The following is a 27272-nucleotide window of genomic DNA, read 5'->3' as shown; positions in this document are numbered from 1 at the left end:
TTGCTGTTATCTTCAACCACATGGTAGCCTAACACCACACTAAGTCAATGGGAAATCTGCCTAACCGTAGATTTGCATTTTTTTTTTTAAATCATACTTTGCGTAGGACTCGGGTAATAAATTAGAAACCGGGTAGTATCACGTCGGGCGGGTAGCGAAATTATTTTTCCCACTTCGACGCGGCCACATGGGCGTGGCTTATGAAATACGTCACAGGCCGGCAAGTTTGTGACTTCGACTTCGAGCTCTTACGTATATAGCTCTTTAATTATATACTCAGCTAATATACTCAGGCCCAATATACTCAGGCCTAAGACATGACTTCATGAGATCCATGATGATGTGCGACTGCTTCTCCCAGTCAATCGGGTCTTATGGAGCTCTTGAGGTAAATTCCATCACAAAATCAAACTGTGTTTGTTTATTAGATGTGTTATGAACCTCCCGTGTCAGGAAAAGTTTGGAAAAGAACCTCCCGTGACAGCAGGCTCTGGAAAAGTTATAAATGAACCTCCCGTGGTATTGATTATTACACTTCATATTACAGCAGGTAGGCCCACTGACCTTTCAATGCTAAAAACCTACAAAGATACGTGTATTGTATTGTGCCCCATATTGTTTTATCCATCATTCTAAATTATTTGTTCATTTATAAATGAACCCCCTTTTAAACGGCAGTAAGGAGCCTACGTGCTTTCATCATTAGTTTACGTACGCTACTGGGTATTGTTACGGACTTGAAATATTCTACCCATTTTATTAAACAGTTGTCACTTGCGTCTGTATTAACTATAACCAGGGAGCTGTTACTGTTAGAGTAGCAGCTCCCTGCTTTAACTATGACTAAATAGCAATGTCCCTCTGTACTATACTATTTATTACACTGGTACGTGTACTAGAATCCCTGACATGTAACTTAATTGAGAACTTTCAGCACCCAAACAAACACCCGAGAGATATCACTGCATAGTCTGTGACGTAGACCAATGAGCCGTAACAACGACCGATAGTCCACGCCCATTATGCTAATATGGCCGCGTCGAAGTGGGAAAAATAATTTCGCGGGCGGGTACCTTAGTTATTGCTGTTATCTTCGATCACATATGTTAGCCTAACACCACACTAAGTCAATGGGAAATCTGCCTAACCGTAGATTTGCAATTTTTTTTAAATCACACTTTGCGTAGGATTCGGGTAATAAATTAGGAACCGGGTAGTATTACGTCGGGCGGGTACCCGGATAACCCGTGCAAACACTAATGAATGCCAATCAAAACATCATACATACCATGTTTGCCAATCAACCCATCATACATACCATTTATGCCAATCAACCCATTTTACATACCATGTATGCCAATCACCCATTATAAATTTCATGTATGCCAATCACCCATTATAAATACCATGTATGCCAATCGACCCACTATACATATCATGTATGCCAATCAACCCATTATACATACTGTACCATGTATGCCAATCAACCCTTCATACATACCATGTAAGCCAATCAACCTATCACACATACCATGTATGCCAATCAACCCATTATACATGTATGCCAATCAACCCATTACACATGTAAATGCCAATCACCCACTATACATACCATGTACATATGCCAATCAACCCATTATACATACCATGTATGCCAATAAACTCATTATACATACCATGTACCTGCCAATCCACCAATTATACATACCATATATGCCAACCAACCCATTATACATGTATGCAATCAACCCTTCATACATACCATGTATGCCAATCAACCTATCACACATACCATGTTTGCCAATCAACCCATTATACATGTATGCCAATCAACCCATTATACATGTAAATGCCAATCACCCACTATAAATACCGTGTACGCCAATCAACCCATCATACATACCATGTATGCCAATCACCCACTATACATACCATGTATGCCAATCAACCCATTATACATGTCAATGCCAATCACCCACTATACATACCATGTATGCCAATCAACCCATTATACATACCATGTATGCCAATAAACTCATTATACATACCATGTATGCCAATCCACCCATTGTACCTACCATGTATGCCAATCAACCCATTATACATACCATGTATGCCAATCAAAACATCATACATACCATGTATGCCAATCAACCCATCATACATACCACGTATGCCAATCAACCCATTTTACATACCATGTATGCCAATCACCCATTATAAATACCATGTATGCCAATCACCCATTATAAATACCATGTATGCCGATCAACCCATTATACATACCATGTATGCCAATCAACCCATTATACATACCATGTATGCCAATCAACCCATTATACATACCATGTATGCCAATCAACCCTTACATACCATGTATGCCAATCAACCTATCACACATACCATGTATGCCAATCAACCCATTATACATGTATGCCAATAAACTCATTATACATACCATGTATGCCAATCAACCAATTATACATACCATGTATGCCAATCAACTCATAATTCATACCATGTATGCCAACCAACCCATTATTCATATCATGTATGCTAATCAACCCATTATACCTACCATGCATGCCAATCAACCCATTATAAATACCACGTTTGTCAATGAACCCATTATACAGCTTAACTAAATTACTCATATGCACATATTAGCTCAACGTTTTTACACGTCATGCCACCCTGCCAACACCCTACCCCACCCCCCCCCCCCCCCCCCCATCCACTAAAGCAAATATAAAAGAGATAGAAACTTAGTTATTGGATTTTATGGTTAAAATAAATAATATACTGTAGCACATTTAAGTACTGTAACTAGTCAACAAACCATCATAGCATATTCTGACAACGAAATATGTAATAATGTTACATTAGAAAATCATAAATGAAGAAAAATCATTATGAAATAAAGATGGGCATTAGGGGAAGGGAGTAACATAAATAATACCACTAAAAGATATAAATCCATCAATGACTATTAACTTACAGATGCTAACAATGCACATCTCACACAAACAAGAAAAGCCCTCTCTACTGGAATGTCAGTGTTAGATATTACATCAATTCTAGACTGAAGACTTGAGTAGACGTACGTCTGAATCTACAAATAAAAAATGTGAATAAAGAAACATAACAATCTCTACAAAGATAGAAAGTGTCATTACTATTATCTAACCTTTTCTAGCAGATTCGATACTATGTGACTGTGCTATGCAATCTCAACAATATAACTATTTGTCATTATTGGAGATTGGGTTCTGAAAGTTGTAAAACAAAAGAATGGCTTAGTGTAATATATGTATTCAATGAATAATATAATGGAGAAAATCAAGGTATATTTGTTTCCACTGATAGAGTATTTCGTGATGGGATCAATACAATTTGTGTTTGGGGCTAACAAGGTGAATAGGCTTTGTTTATTCAATGCGCAAAACATACACAGCAAATACAGTAGCATGTCAACAAAATGTTCACAGAAAGATTGTAGCTTGTAGCAAAGCACCATACCATACCAATGTACCAAGAGTTGGAAAGAAATATATTTTGTGCATTCCAAACAAATTAGAATTAATAAAGTGACCTGTATATGCAATATCTTGTTAGCCAAAGAGAAACAACTACATCTCAGGTTCCGATAAATAACATCTCATTTGGTATTAGTCCATCAATAAGTCATATCGAAACAGTTTGTGCTTTGACTTGTTATCATTTTGAAGGGTGAAAGGAAAGGCTGGTTTAAGGTCTAATTGATGCCTATTGTGTCATGTCACAAATGGGGGCGGGCAGGGCATTTGGCCTACATCCATGCTAGGAATGGGTCAATCATCATTATTATTACTACATTTGTGTAATACAACTTTAAATCTTGCCAATGTATACAACATTGAAAGTGTGCAGGTTAGAACAATTTCCTATGAGCAATGAAAAGAGCTAAGAGTAAAATGTTAATAAGGTCTATCTAGAATAGCAGTGAACATGGCATATCATGGCTTCATGCATATTCAAAAGTTGTTTTAAAGCTATGATTACTGGCAATACTAGTTATATGGGAATGTAAGATCTAAATATAGCAATTACTGATGGCAGATGCCGGGAGAATCCCTAATTCATTCGCTCTCATCTGATTTATTGTATTAATGGCTCAAAACGATACCAGGAATACAGATGGCAATGCACATATAACTTCAAGGACTTGATACTTCATAGTTTCTTAATTCCAAACACATCCATGATCAGACCAAAGTACATACTACAAAAACTTAGCTTGCCTGGCATATGGGAAATTTTTATTTTCTAAAAAGGTAATAATTTAGGGATAATTTAGGAATCTTTCAGTAACTGAGATATCTTTGATCAATACTACAATATAGTAATTCATTTCATTAAATGTTATTACCTCTACACAATTAAACAAGTGGAATCTTAAAAAGTGCATTTGATGTTATTGATGAAGCTAATAAGGCAAGCAGTCTTCACCTATATATGGCCTGTAGATTTGATCAGAGGGTATCCAACACAAACTATTACCATTTCACAAACTGACTTTTGAGAAATAATTATGTGAAGACTCACCAGACTCTCATCCACAAAGGAAGTTATGTCATCAGTGATGTGCTCCCACTTGAGTTTTTCTTTCAATTTCTTGGAGAAAATGTACAGAAGAAATGTTGATAACTGTATCACCTGGAGGTTAGAGAGAAAATACAAAATAACTCAACTTTCCATTCACTAGATTTGTCAAGGTGAATATTCATCAGGTCTGTGATCATTTTTGTAGCAGACATCAATACCTTTCCTTGTGTCTTATTAATAAGTATATATGAATATTTATATAGCTGTAATCTCAGAGCAGCATATATTTGTCCTATTTCTGTTTCATTTTTGGGTTTGTTTGACTGACATAGCTAGCAGCACAGGAGTAATATCATTATCCAAAGCATCTTTGCCTTTATTTAAAGCTGCTCTTTAGGAATATGTTTTGCATCTGAGGTAATCAACACAACTATTTATTTACAACATTTGTAGTGCTAACTGATCAACTCCATGTTACCTCCCGAGAGTTTTGAAGCCCCCCCCCCCCCCCAATATAAAACAACTTTTGACAACTGCTGGAATTTTTCTACCAAATCTTCTATAGTATCGCAACAGGAAATCAATGTAGAAAACATATGTGCTTGAGTTTGCTGAAATATCTCTTAAATGGTCAGTACTATAACTGAAGTGCAAATAATTTACATCTCAGACAGAACATATTACGAGCACCCTTCAACACCATTGAACAATGGCTAAAAATGGAATTCTGAATTACTTTGGTTTTTACTCTGAGGACATGCTTAGGGTCCAGAGGCTATATGCATGTCTTGTATTACTGACTGACAGCAACATATACACACATTACAGTAAACCAGCCAAAGACTTCCACTTGCAATCCCTTAGTATATAGTTCATTGGCAAATGGCATAAAGTCTAGATTATTTTCAGATTTAAATTTTGCATCAAATTTTCTTGGGTTTGGATGCACTGATATGGGAAGGGTAGGAATGGTTAGGATAGAAAAGGAGAAATTGTTCCTGTTAGTCACTCTACATTTTATTAAACAAAGACCTAATTGTGACATATAGCAAGTGGCAGCACATAGGCTTCAGATATTGTGATCATAGTAACAACATAACTGATTCACTTGCGGGGGCAGTTGTGCAGGGTTTTGTTCACTCTTACATTATATATAGTAACAAACTCACTTAATACATGTCTCCATTAAAACAGAATGATGCAGAAGTATGTCACATATTAACATTTCTATAAATTTCTTAGCCTTGGCAAATCTTGGGTGTATATCAAAAGGAAATAATCTCACATAGGTACTCCTAATACTGGGAGGAGCTTACAGGCTACCTTCAAGAAAACTAACCCTATTCAAATAGCTTACTTTAGTCTTGGGATATTGAAGTTGATGAAAACTCAAATGAGAAGATAGATCTAACGTAACTAATGAACCAATGGAAGCCTTACTATAGCTTTGGTCAAGTTTAACTACTTGTGACAATTCATTCTTTAGTTTGTAACTGAGATATAACAGTAAGTACAGTTCTCCTCCTAATATAAAGCAGACTTTAGAAGTGTTCTAATGTAGTGTTGGTATGGGTCTTGTGTTGTTTGAAGTGACTCTATTTAATAGTACGGGGCCATAAACTTATGAACTAAATTGATTGTTTAAAAGCCTATCATACATGTTACTACCTCTTTGCTGCCTATTAATAAAGGGGACCCAGCTCATTAACATATACACCTTTTTGTGTACTTTTACACATTGGTAAGCAATACAATGTATGGCATTCAGTGCCTAATTATATGGTGTACATATATAGGTTGCCTTTATCTTCCCCTCTGGCTCTTAGGGAATTTGCTGATCAAGAAAGATTCAAAACAATTACTGTTTCCCCAGGATTAGGCAGTAACAAAGTTACTTTATACCCAGACTCAAAATCTAATTATAACTACAACCCAGCATACCAGTCCTGCTATACACTAATTATACACTTACATTACCATCAGCGTATTGTAAACCATTCTGTGCAAGATCCGCATCATGTGACCTCCAACGATCGTCATAAGACTGATCATTAATCCACATTTACCTAATGAGGAGGAAAGGAGAGAATCAGTTGTCACTAATTCTATATTGAGAATATCAGAACAAGATATGTTTGAATGTAAACAATAAAGTCCATTGTTATTGAGTATGTCTTTACAATATTTACTCCACAGTCTTCCTATTGCTCACAGATATACAAGCTAATGCTAAAATGACATTGTGTCACTGAAACAACTCAATAGACTGCAAATTTATTTCATTTCATTGAAAGGCACTTTTTATATTTTCAAGTTGAACAGTTTCTAAAAATTACCCATAACCAAAAAAGAGGTTAAATTTGGTAACATGTTTGTAATCCTTTGGATTAGGCTCATTGATCAGCACACTTTCTAGTTTGGTACTTTTAACATGTTGGTTTTTTGTTTTAACACCAAATCCCTAATTTTGTTTGAAGTCAAGCAAAGTTAGGCCTAATTACTGGTCTGGATTGCTTTTGTCAAACAATCAGTATACCAGTGTCAAGCTGAGGCTGCTTTAATACATAAATGTTGTTGTCTTTGCTTCCACAACCGTCCCAGTAACTTCATTTCCACCTTTGTCAATAGACAGCAACCTGACCCCCCCCCCCCCCTTACACAGACTTATAACATAATTACTGAACTAAACAATAGCTTTAAGAACATTAAAATAATACAAAATGCATTAAGAATGTCAGATGACATAACATGCTGAATCCTACAAGAACTTGTCATATTGTGTTGTATGATCTTCTGTGATAGAATCATAAACTGTTGCTTGTCAATAATCAATACCTCTAATAATTATCCATGACATCTATTTAATATGATGAGATAGGTGGACCTTGTCATAAATTACATAATATCCACTCAACCTGGAGACAGTGGCAACAGAAAGCCTTCATTAGCATTAGATGCTGAAATGGGAATGAACTATTTCATAATGAAACAATGGATGTCTAATGACCATTATCATTGGTCAGATTATAAAGATTGGAGATGACCATGGCTATAATATAGAAATCACATCAGAATTTACTCCTCTTGAAACATACAGTTATGGTACAATTTGTAGAGATGATGCTACAATTAGAGAAACACTGAACAAAAGAGGTCTCACAGAATCCGTCAGTCTAAGACACAACCTTTAGAGGTATCTAAACTTAGATTGTTAATATGTTATGTCTTGTTTTGCAGTGATTTAAATTGAAGGGGGTTTGGGGGGTAGGGAGTGCTGGATGAAGGACTTTCTGGTGAGGAAATGTCCCTTTAGGGATCATCTGACACATTATGGAGTAAGAATATCCACCTAAACACTTGCATTCGCATGGCAGAGGGAGAGGATTGGGTGGGTGGGTAAGAATCAGGTGGTGGACCATACAATCATTACCCTGCTCATGTAAACTGTACACATTTCTTCCAAGAGCTGTACTCCGGATATGAAACTGGTAAATCCCTAAAAAGGCTGATCTCAGGACTGAATAATTCAAGTTTACCTGATGATGAGAAAAACAAAATGCATATGGTCACCAGTTAAAATGTTATTATTCATTTAAATTGTCATAACTAAGTCTGCTAGTAGCAGAATTCGGTCATGTAACATTGTCAAACACATAGAAATAACACAGCTAATATAAACATACGGTATGCTCATGTAGTTTCAAAATAAATTACAAAGTAAAATTAGTAAAAGGGCCATTCTCGGTCACGTGTGACGAATAATGGGGAGATCTGCACTTTACCACTAAGTAACTACTTTTAGGTAAAGAAAGTTGGGTTGAATGTAGTACTTAAATATGCACTAGGGGGACTCTTTTACCAAACCATATGGCTTAGCCAAAATCAGAACATTCATGTGCTGGGATAGGTTATATAAAGGTCTTTTACGTGTGTGACGTGAAATGAAACTGGCTTTTTTGGACAAAAAACATTGGCAAATTCCTCAGTTTCTAACAGGGCCGGATAAACCTAATTTCTCATGTTACTACCTTAATGTGTTTCCATTCTAACAAGACATTTCACCTAAATATTTCACTTCTAAAAATTAGCATAATACTACATAAGCGAAAAAAAAATTTGGTCACGTATGTGACATTGTTGGGTCACGTGTATGACATTTTGAATTTTCATTCCATAGTATGCAATTTTGCAGTGCAAATGTTGACTCTAGTAATGACCACAGAACAGCACTGATTTGATATTCCATAGGAATTACTTTAAATCAGTTTTACTGCCATGAATTTTTTGGTCACGTGTGTGACATTGTTGGGTCACGTGTGTGACATTCTGCATTTCCATGGATGCTGCAATTTCATTGGATGAAGCTTTCCTCATTTGCATATAACACTGTTGTCATGCCATACACACATGACATAACAACAGTCCAAAGTCCACAGTGCTGCTGCAATTTCATTGGATGAAGCTTTTCTCATTTGCATATATATATACATATATAGTGCACACTGTACGCACTGGTTCACATTCATTTTCTATTCTGATATGTTGGGTAGAGGATGTGGGTGGAAGTGGGTGGGTTACATGCATACAGACAATTTGAAGCAGAAGATAACCATACCAAATAATTAAGTATACCTTAAATGCATGTTTATGCAGTCTCTATGCAGTAAAAGTAAGTCACATACTGTATACAAATCTGCATAGTGCACTATGGGGAGGGTGTTGGGGGGGGGGGTTGGAGGGAGTCAGAGTTTTAGACAGAACACCTTTAATTAATAACATTTCAATAGTTTCTAATGTTGTTTAACATGGCCTCCTTGAATAAAGATACGTTACCACTGTTTGCCCTTGCAAGCATGTTTCTGTAGAGCTAACGTATATGTTCAGTACAGTGTTATTTTACACCAAGCACTAAATAAATACACACTGTCCACAATCATGTACAGTACACACTGTACATGTATATGTACTGGTCATTCCATTCAATACTGTGCATATTTCAATGTCATTTTAAATATTTGCTATGTAGTGAATGCTTTTGCTAATTCAGTAAATTAAAAGACTGTCAATAATTTAAAAGGACTGTTTAACCAGTACATACATGTACAGTGTTTACTGTACATGATTTTGGACAGTGTGTATTTAATGGTGCTTGGTGTAAAATAACACTGTACTGAACATGTACACACATATATAGTGCACACTGCATATTTCAATGTCTTTTTAAATATTTGCAATGTAGTGTATGCTTAAATTGCTAATTCACTAAATTAAAAGACTTTTAATTATTTAAAAGGAATGTTTAACCAGTACATACGTGTACAGTGTGTATACTGTACAGGGCCATTCCACGTCACGTAAGTCACAAATCAGAGAGACATTTTACTGTATGTACTTGTTTTCAATCTCCAGTTCAGTGCAAGTCTAGAGTAAAGTCATATGCCTATCATTCCTGAACTTTGAATACCTACAATAAATTCTGTCACCACTGCAAAACGTTAATGCTTTCCCATTGCGAATTATAGCGCCCTCAACTTGCGTCACGTAAGTCACTGAGAGAAATGAAGAATTTCAACTTTTTGAAAGAAATCAATAAATCCTGTGAAGTATTGAGAAAAATCTGTTAAGTTGCCTATTACATCTGAAAAAGACACATTGAGGAATAACTTCAAGGTAAAATTTAATTGATATTCGTTTAATACCGGTATTCGTATGCAAATTAGCGACGTCACGTAAGTCATAAAAAATTGTCACGTAAGTCGCACGTGTGAAACTGCTCAGTTTCCTCTCACAGTTTCCAAAGATACAAGGTAACACAGGCTAAGGATATCTTTACAAGTTCATTATATTGAGATTGGGGGTAGGGGAGGGGTCTATTCCACATAAAAATAGAATCTAAGTGTTCACTTGTACATAAAAAGTCCTACAGACTAGTTTTGCGAAATATCTCAGTTTAAGTGCTGCAGTAGCTAAATAGTTTCTTAATTAGGAGTAAACAAGTTTCTCTAGACTAGTTAATACAGAATACTTCTAATGTATTTTCATTTCTACATTTTTGGTTATAATTTTAAGCTTTTTGGTAACATTTTAGTCACTTTTGGGAATTTGGATTAAAAAAATTAATCCATGGATATAAATCCATGTGGTAAAGGCAGAAGGTGGCAAGATGTGTATGTGGAAAACCACATAAATACTGAAGGAGATCCACTAATGTCAGTTACTTATGTTGTAGTTCCAGCTCTGACCTCTCATATTAAGGTAGAAGACTGGGTTGTTGTAAAATTAGATGATGTACTGTACCCAGGAGAGGTTACAAATATGGTGCCTGCGACCACCACAACATGGAAATGGCCTCTTTCGGTAGATAAAATCTCCAACTAGCCCGAAAACATTATTAAATCAAATTTCACCCCCTGAAGCACCTTGTGCAGTTCAGGGGTAGACTGCAATTCACATTTAAAGAACTTAAAGTCTCAATATGTGTTTGCTGATAAAATTCATAAAACAAAGTTCCGAAGCAGATTCAATGTTTCTTAACTTCTAAATGCACTCTGACCAGGGGGGTTTAATGGAGAAAAACTTTCGCAATCAAACAAAAGAAATTGATTTTCTGTTGCCCGTATGGCACGTACGATTTACTGTAAAATCACTGCAACCGCCCATATCAGCATGTTAATTACACAAATGTAACCTACTTTACTTATACTCTTATCGTCCACTATTTTACCCAATTAACGGAGGAAATTCTTGAAAATACCTGTTTATTCATTGCAATGGAATGAAATGATACAATTTTGCAAGCTACATCAGTAAGACCGACAGAAAGATACTATTCAAAAGAACAAACCTACCACAGGATAGCCACGAAAGTGAAAGTAGACCTAGGCATAATCGTTGTTAACAAAACAGAGAGATTTGATTGGCGCATGATCTGTCGGCCGGGTTTGCACATTTTGATTGAATTTTGTAGAATCTATGGACTTGTTAAGAAATCTGTTGTTTATCGACATATAAACAAATGAAAATAATGAATATTGATATGGAAACAGCATAGAAGGGTAACATTTTCACTGAGCTTTCAGTGCAGTTAGCTGGAAAAGTTGAAGATTAAATTTGGCAAACACGTCATGAGACTTTAAAGTAACAAGTAATATTGTTCTAAGATTGAGCTGTTTGAGCCATTTTTTGCAATTCACTTATGTAACCTTTCAATTTTACTTCACATTATAAATATTGTTCCTGCATTTTAGAACTGAGTAGGTATCTTTGATAAATAGGAAGGTGTTATGATAAACCTGTTATGGTATAGAAGACATCAAAACTGTGTGAAAGTGTTGAGAATAAACTTGTCATGTAAGTTACACTTCCCTTTGTGACTTACGTGATGTCACGTAAGTCACACACTTCCGGAGTCCCTAAATTTGTTAAAGCTTGTTACATAGATCAAAAGTGGTGGTTTTACAGATCAACCTTTATAGCTACCTTTACAATTGTAGCTCACTTTGCTCTCACACACTATATATTATTGGAGGAAAACATTCCCTTCTATTTTTGTCACGTAAGTCACAGCCAGAGTGTGGCATTTTTAACATAATCTGTGTTACCAGTAATAAAGGAAATTTGTTAAATTGTGTTATTAGATTAATAAGCAGACTGCATTTAACTGCCACATTAAAAGAAAGCTTGGACTGTCCTTTCATTTATGGATTTCTTCTACTTTCAATTATTGTTTGATAATTCACTGTGAATGTGCCTTTAGTTTGAGATCGATACTCATTGCTATAATCCAAGATTGAGAAATCAGAAGAAGAAAACTTTAACCGTTTATGAAAATCTAACCTACTTACTTTACATTAAACACAAAGAGAGACAACTTATAACCCTTTCTAATTTTTCCATGTAAGGACCACTTGGTGTGGAATGGCCCGGCAGCATATATATATTGTTCTATTTCTGTTTCTATTTTGGGGTTTGCTGGACTGACAGAGCTAACAGCAAAGGACTAATATCATTATTCAAAGCACCTTAGCTGCTTTTTAAGAATATGTTTAGCATCTGAGCTAATCAATACAATTAGTTATTTACAACAGTTGTAGTGGTAACTGATGTTACATCCGAAGAGTTTGAAGCCCCCCTTCCCCCTTCCCCCTTCCCCTTGTCAATAAAACAACTTTTAACAATTGCTGGAAGTTTTCTACCAAATTTTTGAGCTATCTGCAACAGAAAATAGATGTAGAAAGCACATGTGCTTGAGTTTGATGGAAATATCTCTTGAATGGCCAGTACTATAGCTGAAGTGCAAATAATGTACATCTTTAGACAAAACACATTAAGAGAATCTATCAACACTATTAAACAATGGGTAAGAATGGAAATTATATACCTCATTGGAAAATGGCATAAAGACTAGATTATCTCCAGATTTAAATTTGATATCAATTTTCTTGAGTTTTAGAGTCACTGAGAGGGGTAGGTAGGAAACGTTAGAATGGAAAGGGAGATATGGTTCCAGTTAGTGATTCTACATTTTATTAACAAAGACTTAATTGTTACGTATGTAACATTAAGCAAGTGGAAGCACATACTGTAGGCTTCATAGTAAATAACACTGACTCACTTCCTGATGCAGTATTCATGGTTAATATTGTATTATTTATAAATTTCTTAGCCTCAGCAAATCTTGTGTTTATATCAAAAGGATATAATCTCAAGTAGGTACATTACTACATTTTTGTGGAAGTAAGGCTGGTAATACAGAGGAGTGTGGCGACATTGCAAAGACTGAGCACTACCTTATCTTCCCTTAGACCCTTAGGGAGTTTGTTGATCAAGCAAGTTTCAAAACAATTACTGTTCCCCCAGGATCAGGCAGTAACAAAGTCACTTTCTACCCAGACTCAAATCTAATTATAACTACAGCCCAGCTACAGTAGTTACCAGTCTTGCTATACAATAATTATACACTTACCATTACCATCAGCTATATATTGTAAACCATTCTGTGCAAGATCTGCATTAGGTGACCCCCAAAGATCATCTCAAGACTGATTAATCCACATTTACCTAACAAGGAGATAAAGACAAAGACAATAAGAATCAGTTGTCACTTATTGTATATTGAGAATATCAGAACTAGATATGCTTTAATGCAAACAATAAAACCTTTGTTATTGAGTGTGTCTTTTTAATATTTACTCAACAGTTATTCCATTGCTCACAGATACACAAGCTAATGCTATGATGATTCTGTGTCCCTGAAACAACTCTATAATTGCAAGTTCAGTCATTTTATTGAAAATTTATCCAATACAAAATAATAGGCTAACATTGGTAACATGTTTGCAATCCTTTGGATTAGACGAAATTGATCAGCACACTTTCTAATTTGGTACTTTTAGCGTTATTTGGTGCAGCAGGCCAATGAAGTTGTTCATCTTGGTATGAACACCAAATAGCCAAGTTAGGCATAGTTACTGGTCTGGATTGCTTTTGTCAAATATTGGGTATACCAGTGTCAAGCAGAGGCTGCTCTATTATATAAATGTTGTTATTTTTGCTTTCAAAACTTTCCCAGTAACTTCATTTCCAACTTTGCCAATAGACAGCAACCTGATGCCACCCCCCCCTTTTAACAAAATTACTACATTACACAATAACTTTAAGAACATAAAAAGAATACAAATGCACTACGGATTTCAAATGACATAACATGATGAATCCTACAAGAACTTTTCATATTGTGTTGTACGATCTTTTGTGATAGAATCATAAACTGTTGCTTGTCATAGTGCAATACTCAATTGCTATCATTATCCATGAAAAATATTTCATATGATGCGATGGGTGGACCTTGTCATAAATTACATAATATCCACTCAACCTAGAGACGGTGACAACGGAAAGCCTTCATTAGCATTAGATGCTCAAATGGGAATGAACTGTTTCATAATGAAACAATGGATGTCTAATGACCATTAAAATTGGTCAGATTTGAAAGATTAGAGATGTAATCCCTGTGTTTAAGACACAAACTTCAGCAGTATTCTAACTAGATTGTTCACGTGTTATGTCTTGTTTTGCAGTGATTGGCATTGACTGGGGTTGGGTGGGGGAAGGGGGTGCTGGATGATAGACTTTCCGTTGGGGAAATTTCCCTTAAGGGATCATCTGATACATCATGGAGTAAAAATATCCAATTAAACACTTGTATTCTCATTGAAGAGGGGGATGGGTGGGTGTGGTTAAGAATCAGGTGGTGGACCATACAATCATTACCCTGCTGATGTACTGTAAACTGTACACATTTCTTCCAAAAGCTGTAATCCGGATATGGTAAATCCCTAAGAAGGCTGATCTCAGGACTGAATAATTGCAGTTTACCTGATGATGAGAAAAAAACAAAATGCATTTGGTCATCAGTTATAAAGTTAATATTAATGTAAATTATAATCACCCGGTCTGCAAGTAGAAGCATTCTACCATGTAACATTGTCAAACACAGAGCACAGCTATTATATACATATGGTATGCTACTGTAGTTTCAAAATAAATTACTCAGTTATAATTATAATAACAATGTAATGAAACTAATGTAACTAGAATACAAATCTATAGACTGTACAATATGAGTTCAAGGTCTCATAATGCTTCCCACAGTGTATAACCAGCTCACCTAATACCAAGCTAATTGAAATATAAAGAAACATAATTTGAAATTGAGACAAGCATTGAATCTTCAGTACAAACTTTAAGCAATACCATTAGCAATCCATAGTCTGGTTTATATTCAATTGAGAAACAAGAGCTAAAACAAAGACAACCTGAAAAAAATGGAGCCTGAAAAAAACATGATGAAGGATTCTGGTCACATAATTTAGGAACCGATGGTTCATTATACTGTCTATAGGTTGATAAATTTGTAGGATTTCTGAATTGATGACATTGTACTTTAATTGATTGAGTTAAAGTACATATTTTTCTATCTGCAGAATTTGATATATACTGTTATTTTATAAAATTTTGTTTTGTGCAGTCCTGGTGTGAGAGGGTGGGGTTGGGTAGTGGCTACAGTTGTCAGCTAAGTGCCCAGTGAAATATGTTATAAAGAATGATATACTTTAACTTTGGATAAACAAAGACTTAAACAATTGGATCTGGTGACACAATTGGCATGGAACTGTAGCTGGCTCTCAATGTCACTGGTTTTGTGTACACCCTACTTGAATAATGCTTGTTTAGCCTCACAGGATGTGATCGTGGATCTTAGAACTGGTGTGCAACAGTTTATCAGGAGTGTGGAGAAAAATATCAAAGAATTAAGGGAGAAGCAAACCCAACCATTATTTTTAGCCTGTATGATAGACATCTTTGAGATGAATATCAAAGGTGGAGTTGATTTGTGTTTTACTGTCCAATTGCGTTTCGAATCATATTTCCAACATTTAAGCAAATCCTTAAAACAGTCATGAATCTCTACTGTGCTACAGTAAATAACCATCATAACAAACAAATTTCATTACATTTCAAGATTATATCCATAGTTGTGTGACCTATGTGTGAATTACCTGAATTAATGAAGGTGTTTTTTTCTTATTTGATGGAGTAGTCATTACAAATACCTCTAACACATAGCTCAGCAATAAAGTCTGAGTTGACTTCTTTAATGTTTCCATCATTATAGAATATCTAAAATGGTATTTCTAGTTTTTGGTTTTAATATGAAGGAAATAAATACCTAAACAGAAGACATATTTGTAGGTAACCAAACTACTTTCATACAAACCAACAAGTTGTTTTCCAGTCTTACCATTCTGGGAGTGTCAGGAGTTCTAGAAGACTTTATTCATTTGAGTCTTAGGAGGCAATTTTATTTCACTTTGGCAAATGGTAAAATGTACCAGAGGGTGTTTAGGCAGCTATTGTGTCATGGCAAGCTCATTAAAAACATACTGTACCAAAAACTGGATTAATCCAGCAAGAATCCGATCATTTTTATGTCCTTACTAGGGAATAATTCTGTCAGTTGTATTTGAGTGGATGAGTTAAAACTTTGTATAAATTTCTTTTAGTGAGAGTGAATGGAGATAAAAGAGTATTTCTTGATCTGCAATGCTATCCATAAAATCTACCAGAGGTTCTTGAAACATTACTATCACTGTTCTACACTAACCATTATTGTGATTACCATCACATGGAGGAAATATCAGCTGATGAACCATTCATTGTCCTTGTCAGCACAGTATGAACACTTCCATCAAAAACAGGTAACTACAGGTGGAATAGGTGATCCCCTAATAGCTCCATTCAGGATAATTCTAGTTAACCTAAGGAAGAAAAAGAAAATGATGTTAATGAGATTTAAGTTCTACTGATAGTAGATATTGATAATGTCGACAGAAATAGATATGTGTATGTCTCTGGCTAACTACCCTGTATACATGGACGTTCACAGAAAAAAAATCCAGAGGAAGGAAAGTACACTTCAGATTCCAATAACCATGTAAGTGTTAAAACAACTAACCAGTAACCCATCAAACTTGAACCGGATTGTCCGTTGTTTATTGGAAGTGGCATATAAAGGTGTGGTGCAGTGATGTAAATGAGCTCCCAAAGGAGAGTCAAACCTCACGCAAAGCCAACCATGCATGGTGTGGGCTTGAGTGAGAAAATTGTGAAATTTCGCACCTTCTTTCCTATTGAGGACAGAATGTCTTTTTAATGTCCACTCATCAGGAGATAATTGTATCTTATTTGGTGTGTCAGCTTTGATGGATGGGTGTTTTTATATTATATTTCTTCATTTAATGGCACCAGGGCCCTGGAGACTGCATTGCCTACATTGACCTAGTTACTGTACACCACTCTCTGGGGGTCTCTTTCCAGATTTTAGATCACCAAAGGTTTATAGCTCACTTACTAGTCCAGGAGCCCAGAAGGTTTATTCAGCTGAAGAGGTACAAAAGGTTTGGTGGCCTGATTGTGTTGGTAGGTGACCAAGCTTCAATAAAATGTGTTGCTGCCGGGGCACACCCTGCATGGTAGGTGAGGGGGTCACAAAATAAGGGGGCAAAATATGCTTTTATTCAGCTGAAGAGGTACAAGCACACAAGTTTCTGGGTTTTATACCCAGGAGGGTACCTTGCATCACGGTGGCAATGACAGCAATATCTGACTGCATGGGGCCCCAGACAGTAGCCCAAAAGGGGCCCTCTCATATGGTATTATTCAGCTGAAAAGGTACAAGGGTGAATTCTTTTGCATTTGAACTATTACACATTGGGGTGTACTAAAACACTAATGACAGTAACTTTGTCCTGCATAGGGGCCCAAACAGTAGCCCTAAGAATGGGCCATGCGGTACAACCAACTGTTGGCTAATTTATCTAGCTGAAAAGGTACATGAACAAAACCTGTTGGATACTGCGCCCAGCAAGACTAATTACATTGCTTTAGCAACAACAGCAATATCTGACTGCATGGGGCCCCAGACAGTAGCCCAAAAGGGGCCCGCCCATATGGTATTATACAGCTGAAAAGGTACAAGGGTAGATCCTTTTGCATTTGAACTATTACACATTGGGGTATACTAAAACACTAATGACAGTAAATTTGTCCTGCATAGGGGCCCAAACAGTAGCCCTAAGAATGGGCCATGCGGACCAATCAGTGGTTAGCTAATTTTTCTAGCTGAACAGGTACATAAACAAAACTTGTTGGATACTGCTCCCAGCAAGACTAATTACTTTGCTGTAGCAATAGCAGCAATATGTGCCTGCATGGGGCCCCAGACAGTGGCCCAAAAGGGTAGATCCCTTTGCATTTGAACTAATACACATTGGGGTTTACTAAAATACTAATGACAGTATGTTTGTCCTGCATAGGGGCCCAAACAGTAGCTCTAAACATGGGTCCTGTTTCCTTATCAGTCTTCGACTGATTTAGTAGAAGGTACATAAATTCAACTTGTTGGAGACTGGCCCTAGCAATATTTGTTATATTATTATAGCAATAACAGCAATATTTGCTTGCATGGGGCTCCAGACAGTGGTCCCGAAAGGCCCGTTTGGTGTTATTCAGTCAAAGTAATACAAGGGCGAATCTTTCAGCATTGATGCTGATACATTTAGGTTTACACAAGTAGGTCTACCAATGACACCAACTTCGTTCTGCACTGGGGCCCAGACAATATAGCCCAACATGGTCCCGCCTTTCATGTTTATCGTATCTTGCCACGATTGGACGAGCAGTGAGAGAAAACAGAAATAATATAATTACAAGAGGTTTATGATTTATTGGACCTGGTTAACATCGTTTTTTGTCTTCTTCATTACAAATCCAGTGTAACGTACCTTATAAGTGGATTGCGAGGCAATTCAAAACTGTGAATGCCATACCTGAACGCTGTGATAGGTGCACTTTTTGAAATGTAATTTAATATACTTTGTGTAGCCAGAATTGTATCTTTCAGAATGACCTAAAACATTGTACTGGCCCTAATTAACTCAAAGTTGGTCTCCATCGTTGTAGCTTTGAACTGATATACTTTGATTCAGATTGCTCAATCATTGATCGTAATTATTTATCAGTGATAATCACATGAAGGCATGTTAACATCATCACTTGATGAAATAACATATTTACATTTTTGGTTAAAATGATAACATAGTAACATCCATAATACATGTACACTAGGATAATATACTGTAAACAGTCAATTTTGTATATCTTAGGCAACATTTATTTGCTTTATTTATAGATCAAACGTACAGCCACCTGCTTACTCTCATGCATGCTATTTCACTAATACTTGTATAATTTTGATTACATAAAGTTTAGCACACAGTATTATAACGAAGGAGTGTTACTAGATGCCCATAGCTAGGTACAAAAGTTACGAATGTACAGAAAAGTAACAAGTACTGTAAGTCAGTGGAATTTTCTGAAATGTAAGCTGCTGACATTATTATTGTCCATTGTCACAGCAGAACATGGAAAATACGGCACTTGACTTAGCGAGTAATATTTTGCAGTACTTTTTTTTGCCAAATAATGTTACATGTTAGGGTCAACCAAGAAAAGGCCAAATATCAAATCTACATCAATGTTCAACAGCCTCTTAGGTTCTGGGTTACAGGTTTTGTACTGTACATGTCAAGCAGATGAAATGTTGCTCAAGGGTGTGGTGGAAGTTTTGTTTTTAACCACTGCAAACATGTGCATTGATGTTTTCTACGGGGTAACACATTTATCAAATCTGCTAAAAAAAATTGTATTTTTTGCCTTTTTATTGACAAAAATCATAAGGTATGAATGAACGGAGTTAATCAACGGTCAGCGTGGGTTTATCTATAGGATAATGCACTGTTGGGGATTAATTAGACTACCGTGATTACACACAGATACTGTTATAATAATGCAAGCGATGCACGAGGGCGTAGCCCGAGTGCATCCAGCTTGGCCCTAAAATAGGCATACTACCCGAAAATCCTCAAAGTATGAATAAACTAATATTTTTTGGGAAAAGGGAAGCTTGTCAATTGAAAGAGATGGGATATAGTTATTTATGGCAATTGCTAGAAATGTGGAAACCAGCAAATTTAATTATTTTTCTGTGAAGTTACCCCCTTAACTAGAATTTTATAGCTAACTAATGAGTATTTGAGAAACAGAAGAATTTGTACTCACCATGATTTGATCATTTAATTGTTATCCGCCGTCTTGCCCCATACAGGCAGATATGCTGTCATTACTGCAGCAATAGAGTTAGTCTTGCTCGAAGCGGTATCTAACATGTTTTGTTTATGTACCTGTTCAGGTAGGGAAATAAGCCAGCAGCTGGTTGGGCTGCAGGGCCTATCTTTAAGGTTACTGTTTGGACATATATGCAGGACAAAGTTACTGTCATTAGTATTTTAGTTTACCCCAATGTGTAATAGTTCAAATGCAAAAGGATCTACCCTTGTACCTTTTCAGCTGAATAATACCATATGGGCGGGCCCCTTTTGGGCTACTGTCTGGGGCCCCATGCAGTCAGATATTGCTGTTGTTGCTACAGCAATGTAATTAGTCTTGCTGGGAGCAGTATCCAACAAGTTTTGTTCATGTACCTTTTCAGCTAGATAAATTAGCCAACAGTTGGTTGTACCGCATGGCCCATTTTTAGGGCTACTGTTTGGGCCCCTATGCAGGACAAAGTTACTGTCATTAGTGTTTTAGTACACCCCAATGTGTAATAGTTCAAATGCAAAAGGATCTACCCTTGTACCTTTTCAGCTGAATAATACCATATGGGCGGGCCCCTTTTGGGCTACTGTCTGGGGCCCCATGCAGTCAGATATTGCTGTTGTTGCTACAGCAATGTAATTAGTCTTGCTGGGAGCAGTATCCAACAGGTTTTGTTCATGTACCTTTTCAGCTAGATAAATTAGCCAACAGTTGGTTGTACCGCATGGCCCATTCTTAGGGCTACTGTTAGGGCCCCTATGCAGGACAAAGTTACTGTCATTAGTGTTTAAGTACACCCCAATGTGTAATAGTTCAAATGCAAAAGGATCTACCCTTGTACTGTACCTTTTCAGCTGAATAATACCATATGGGCGGGCCCCTTTTGGGCTACTGTCTGGGGCCCCATGCAGTCAGATATTGCTGTCATTGCCACCATGATGCAAGGTACCCTCCTGGGTATAAAACCCAGAAACTTGTGTGCTTGTACCTCTTCAGCTAAATAAAAGCATATTTTGCCCCCTTATTTTGTGACCCCCTCACCTACCATGCAGGGTGTGCCCCGGCAGCAACACATTTTATTGAAGCTTGGTCACCTACTGTACTGTACCAACAAAATCAGGCCACCAAACCTTTTGTACCTCTTCAGCTGAATAAACCTTCTGGGCTCCTGGACTATACCCTGTTCAGCTGGTCAATAGCTATCCAATATGGTCAGTTCTTTCCACAAATTTGGCAGATGAAGACACTTGAAACCTCAAAAGTTTGAGTTGAAATAGTTATGAGATAAAAAAGTCAACATTGTGAAATTTGGGGACACTTATATTTCCCCTTATGTCCCTATTAAGCCACCGTACTCAAGTGGGTGAAGTTAGATCAATTTTGAGACCAATTAGACTTTTTTAAACCAACTGCAGTGACTGGCTCAGCAAGTGACAATTCTGTATTGGAAGCTGTATATACTCAGATTAGTAGTAAGTATTTCCAATTGTGTTCTCTGTTTATAGTGGCTGGACTTACAAGGGTACTGCAAAGCACTCCAAATATTCAGTATTTTCACAGTTTTTGGAAACTGCTAGCAATTTAAAGCACATGAGGACATGTCAGGAACAGAAATACTTAATCTGATTTTACTCTGTGGAAAATATATCTGAGCCCTAGCCGGGTGCTTCAGAAGAGCTCTGTAACATCTCTGAGACTTCTTGTCCTCTTCTACTAAGTTTAATGCATGTTCATGTATGTTAGAGAGAAAATGATAAATTCTATGAAGTATAAATTGAAGCCCTAGTGTACAGTAGCCCATGTAGGGGGGGGGGGGGGGGGTGTTAGGCAAGTGTTACCACCCTAATGGATGCCAGTGCTTGTATATCTTTGAATGCCCTCTAAATGTGTTTATTTTAAACAGTATTTAGCTCTCAAAAATGCAAGGAAGAAATGTCATTATACTGTAGCATGATATTGATAAAGAGTGGCAGGGGAATGTAACTTCCTTAACTATGCTTGCTAGCCAGCAGTTTGGTGAATCAAGTTACAACAAGCCAGATTTACTTCATTCTAACCTATGGAACTCTGTGCATCAAAAAGTGTAGGATACCAAAAGAAGCTTGATAGGTACATACAGTACAGTAGGTCCTACTCTCCTGTATCCAGTTCAGTCTGCATCTTCATATTCACTAGAGGGTTTCTTCCTACGGTTGAATAATTACATCATGGAGCCGTTTGAGCCTCAGTGACTTCTAAATCAAAGTGAAACATGAAATCAAATTAGTTTTTCAGAAATTTCAGACGATTTCAGAAACAAAAGGATACTCACAACAAAGAAAAACCAATGGTAGCAGTTCCACTTTGATCCAATCTTTGATCTTTTTAATTTAGTGATTATACAGTATTACAGTGTTTTGTTTCTGAAGCTATTATGAAAGTTCTTAGGCACTTTTGCATTCAGATAGCAACGTGACACTACAGCAGTCTCTGTGGGCAATCAACTTCACATGTTAGCTGTTAAAGACCCCTACACTTTTAGTAAGTAAATTATGTAAAAGTACAGTGGGTAAAAGTAGGTAAAAGTGATATTGAAGCTGAAGATACGTCAATAGGAAATGAGCATTATCAGCACAAACCCCGGAAATTATGGATATGTTCCAATAATGGGTTGTCTTGGACCAGTAAGGCCTAAGGGTGTTGTAAAGCACTGCAGTATTTTGAGAGGGGTGCTATAGCCCCTACTGAGTATTTTGGTGACACAAACTACAATAATGCTTGTATATGATATGGAATAGTGAATCTCAATCTCTGGAAAACCTTGCATTTCATTTGACCTTTACTCACTGGCAGGTTAGCACTTAAATCCACAATATCCCAGGAGAGGAAACAACTCAAGAGTACTGTACTTGAAGAGTAGGCTTTTATGACTAAAACCTTTCGGACAGTTGGGTGATCTCGCAAGTGTAGAACACTACTTCAATAAACTAATATGATCCAAGTATTCTGAGGGAGGAAAACTCCCAGGCTTCAACTTGTAAGCAACTACTGTACTGTAACACTAACAGGCTACAGTAGCATCACCATATTTCAGCAATTCCTACATTGTGCTGAGCCTACTGTAGGTCACGCTTTATGCTGTCATTGCGGCAGTATTGAATATTGTAACTAAAACCATTGGACTACTAGGCCTAAGTTAGGCTGCACTTTTCTTTATATGACTCGAGAAGACCTACTGTAGGCCTAAGCCATAACTTCAACGTTATGATGTCCCTGTCATTCTACAAAAGTTGTAGTACATAGCCTAACAATACGAAACTTGAAAGGAGCGAAAGACATTACGTGGGATTTCTTCTTTGACAATTGCAATATTCTAGGTCTGTTTCTGTCAGTATGTTCACCATCTGGAATGTATTGCAATATCTTCATATTTAGTAAGCCAGTACTGTTGCTTCGGGGAATCACACCAAACAAACAGGTACTGTAAATACAACCATACAGTAACAACCGTTCTTGAAACGCTGCTTTACACACTGTGTCGTTGGTTGTTTAGATTTTGAAAATGAGACTTGTTCAAGTCGTTTCCATTGGCCACGAGGGAAATTCCCCTCTTTTTGAGATAAATGATCAAGCTTCCAATTCAAATAATAGCAATTTTACAACAAAATGGCAAATTCGTTAGATCTATAAACGAGGACTTCAACGATATGCTGCAAAATGTAAATTTATCATTTGCATCTCGAAAATTTTCTGGTAATGATGCGTTCATAGAATCCTGTACAGCAGCTTGAAAGTGTTTACGTGATATGGGTCGTATAGGTTTTATGGAAAAGATAAAAAATAGTAGGGCCTAATTAAGTTATTACACTGCAACTCACCAAATGACAATTTAGACGGCCTCTTGACTATTCACGACATATTTTATGATATAATAATGATATATTATATAAAAAGGAGTCCAACACAAAATATATAATGAAAACGCAATATGCAAATAATAAAAATAAATATGATGGTCGTGACTAAGTTCCAGTAAAGCAAAGATAAGAGGCTAGAGTAAGTTCCAAGGAAAAACGCGTACTATCGTGATAGTATTGGGCCACTACATTGTGTCACCAAGACAGCAAGATAACTAGACATCTTAAGCATTTTCAGGACATAGCTTTACTGCAAGCTTGGAAAGAAGTCAATATTTTATCATTTCTAAAAACTTTTGAAATGACGAGATGAAAGTATTTTGGTAGTTCAACATTAATCAGAAAATTTCCAAATTACACACTTGTAAAGTTGTATAGAAAGGGAGGAGGGGGGGCAATGTTACATTCAGTTGAGAAGAAGGCCACTGCTAATGGTGTACACCCCTCCCCACCCCGCCCCTTACGACTTTACAAAAACATTGCTCATAAGCAAAACTGCATGGTGTTTGGAGCCAATTTTGGACCTAATTGGTAGTCTAATTATGCCTCGGAGTGCACCAGTTAACATCAATTTTCAAAAAGAATTCAGGGACGGGGCTACTAAGATTTGCCTTCAACAAGCCAACGACCACACCTTCTCCGTTTTTAAATTCTTCTTTTCACTCTGGCCTTTCCATAATAGTGTAGGCCCTACCTAAGTCGTTAGGGATCTGCTCCCCCCCCCCCTTTGAAATCCTATATTAAAAATGGGGTTGAGAAGGGGTCTTATTGTCCTAGTCCTGCGAACCGATTTCAAGTAGTAGAAAACCTATACATCTGCTATTAAAATGTGGTACATGGCTACACGATGGTAACATGCTATAATGTGTACTTCTTAACCAGGCACCATTGTATATATATAATAACTGGGGTTTGGCAACATATCCAACCAACGGCTATTTACCGAATAACTGGACGAACAAGACTGTATTTCTGATTCTTCATGCAATTATTCAATAGTGATTTTAACATCGGTCAGTACAGTTTTCAAAACTTTCGCCACTATAGTCTGACCATTAAGGTTCATTTCCCTTCCCAAATCGATCGTGAGAATGTTGGAATGTGAACCCACGTTACTGGGTACTAAACCATACAGGAGAGTTGTATCCGTTTACAGGATTGGAGAGGCACACTTACCGATACAGCCCCTCAATGAATGCACATACACTTAATCAGAAATATACACAAATTAGCCAGACGATGTACCTCCTCCTATATCAGGTGCGTATCCAGGGGGGGCGTTGGGGGCGCGCGCCCCCCGGGTAAGAAAAAGGGGAGAGAAAAAAAGAGAAGAAAAAAGGGAAAAGGAGGGGGAAAAAAGAAAAGGAGGAGAGAAAGGAAGGGAAAAGAAGAAGAAAAAAGAGAGAAAAAGGAGAAAGGGAGGGAGTAGAAGATAGCCAAGACTTCGGGAAGAGAAAGAGGAACAGTCATAGTTAAAGCACTGATCCCTATTATATACACAGGGTAGCCAGTGACAGATCAAGGATTACGGAGGGGGTGTGCGCCTCACCCTACCCCTTTCACCAACAACTCCATTTTTGACGTTTTTTTCCCTCTCTCACTAATGTATCTATATAAATACTATATATGGTCTATCATAACGCGCGTGTGTGTATGGACGCCTTAAACAATTGTACAATTGTGCTATATGGAACCAACTGTGGCTGGTCTTGAACTCGACGGGGTCGTCGGGAACATGACGCATTTCGGGAAGGGGGCGACCGCCCTCCCCCCGAGCAAATTTTCTTTATGACATCGCTAGTAATTTCAAAATAGACAATGCTTAGGTGCAACTTACAAGGCCTAGGAAGTGTCATTTCCAGCGATCTAGGAGGCATTTTCGGCCAAAATTTTTCTTGTACGCTTCGCGCCAACTCATGGTGGCGCTTCGCTTAGATAGTTTGCCTACAGACTTCGCCCCTCCCTTGGCAATTACTCGCTACACGCCTGTTCGAATTTGTAAAGCAAAGAGCAGATATAACATCATATCAGTGAGCATTGAAATGCCTGTTCCACGATGAACAGCCTCAAAAACTGTCTATGTGTGTAGTCGAAGGCGTAGCCCAATTAGATTTGGGGCTGTAACGACTTGCCCGAAAAAAAGCCAAAATTTTTCGCGCGCGGAGCGCGCGTTCAACATATCGATGCCAATATCATATAAACAAGCATCGGTCATTACATTGCATGGCATCGTGTACCGCACGGTCCGTGAAAGTAGCACAGTATACCGCCGGACGCTAATGTAAACAACCAAATGTCTTATGTAGATGGAGAAAAACCATACAGATCCATTTATGGCAAACTCTCTTTTACAGTAGTAATGTCGGCCAATCTTAGAACTTTATTTTAATTACCAAGGAGATCATTTTTAAGCTATTCATTGCTATTTATTTTTCTCTCAGTAGGTGCCCGAAAAAAATGGGAAAAAAATTGGTTGCGGGGCGGGGGGTGGGGGCTGCAGCCCCGCCTCCTACGGGACCTACGCCTATGTGTGTAGTGTTCGGTTTCGATATACCTGATATCGGAAATATCTCCTATTTTTCATTTCCTTCAACCAAGTTTTATAATAGCCATAATAAGAGGTTGCAATATTTCTACACCAAGAAATTAACTGTGTCGGAATTTTCCAAAATTTCCTGACCAACATTCTTCATCATACTTTCCTCTACTCGTGCAATTTGTACCTGTATTAGGGGTTCAAGGAGGTTTTTCCCTATTGGTTGTCCATAGATTGAATTTTCTGCAACATTATGGGTATGTTTTGAAGTGATTTTTATTCACGAGAAATGTGAATTTTCAAATTCTCAACAAATAATGGGCTTAAAACCTTGAAAAGTGGGGCTTTCGGATATTGTGGGCCGTGACGTAGAATCGCCTACAAAAGCAATCATCCATAGGACATGCAATGAGGTCGAACATGATGTGTGACTGGTGACAATCTTCAAAAAGTTTATGGATGGAAAAAAAATGATAAATACTTGGTTCTCAGGCAAAAGTGTACATTTGGTTGGTCATTTTCAAGCCCGAGAAGTG

At 37.2% G+C, this 27272-nt stretch overlaps 2 protein-coding genes across 22 annotated transcripts in view; one reads left to right on the top strand and one right to left on the bottom strand.

The window, feature by feature from the left end:
- The window catches only part of LOC139985143 (uncharacterized), a 272368-nt gene extending 248019 nt beyond the window's left edge, over nt 1-24349 (bottom strand). Inside the window, exons 1-8 of one of the 9 annotated variants that reach the window (XR_011799297.1) lie at nt 23626-24334; nt 22362-22538; nt 16751-16904; nt 14857-14961; nt 13550-13644; nt 7946-8120; nt 4585-4695; nt 2727-3112 (exon numbers count right to left, since the gene is read on the bottom strand). Coding sequence is in view for 3 of the 9 variants with exons in the window: in XM_071999391.1 (XP_071855492.1) it covers nt 6609-6650; nt 8015-8120; nt 14857-14961; nt 16751-16768 (271 nt within the window). In the remaining 6 variants the exon portion in view is untranslated. Of the gene's footprint in view, nt 1-2726; nt 3113-4584; nt 4696-6608; nt 6651-7945; nt 8121-13549; nt 13645-14856; nt 14962-15368; nt 15850-16750; nt 16905-22361; nt 22539-23625 lie in introns of those variants that run through there. The other 8 variants (XR_011799298.1, XM_071999393.1, XR_011799299.1 and 5 more) reach the window with 8 other exon arrangements.
- The window catches only part of LOC139985117 (NLR family CARD domain-containing protein 4-like), a 468217-nt gene that overhangs the window by 397546 nt on the left and 43399 nt on the right, over nt 1-27272 (top strand). The gene's annotated exons all lie outside the window — the stretch shown is intronic.

The sequence above is a fragment of the Apostichopus japonicus genome, chromosome 17 (assembly GCF_037975245.1).
Source record: "Apostichopus japonicus isolate 1M-3 chromosome 17, ASM3797524v1, whole genome shotgun sequence".
Taxonomy (NCBI): domain Eukaryota; kingdom Metazoa; phylum Echinodermata; class Holothuroidea; order Aspidochirotida; family Stichopodidae; genus Apostichopus; species Apostichopus japonicus.
The sequence above is the reverse complement of the archived record's forward strand: the minus strand, read 5'-3'. Positions and strand labels throughout refer to the sequence as shown.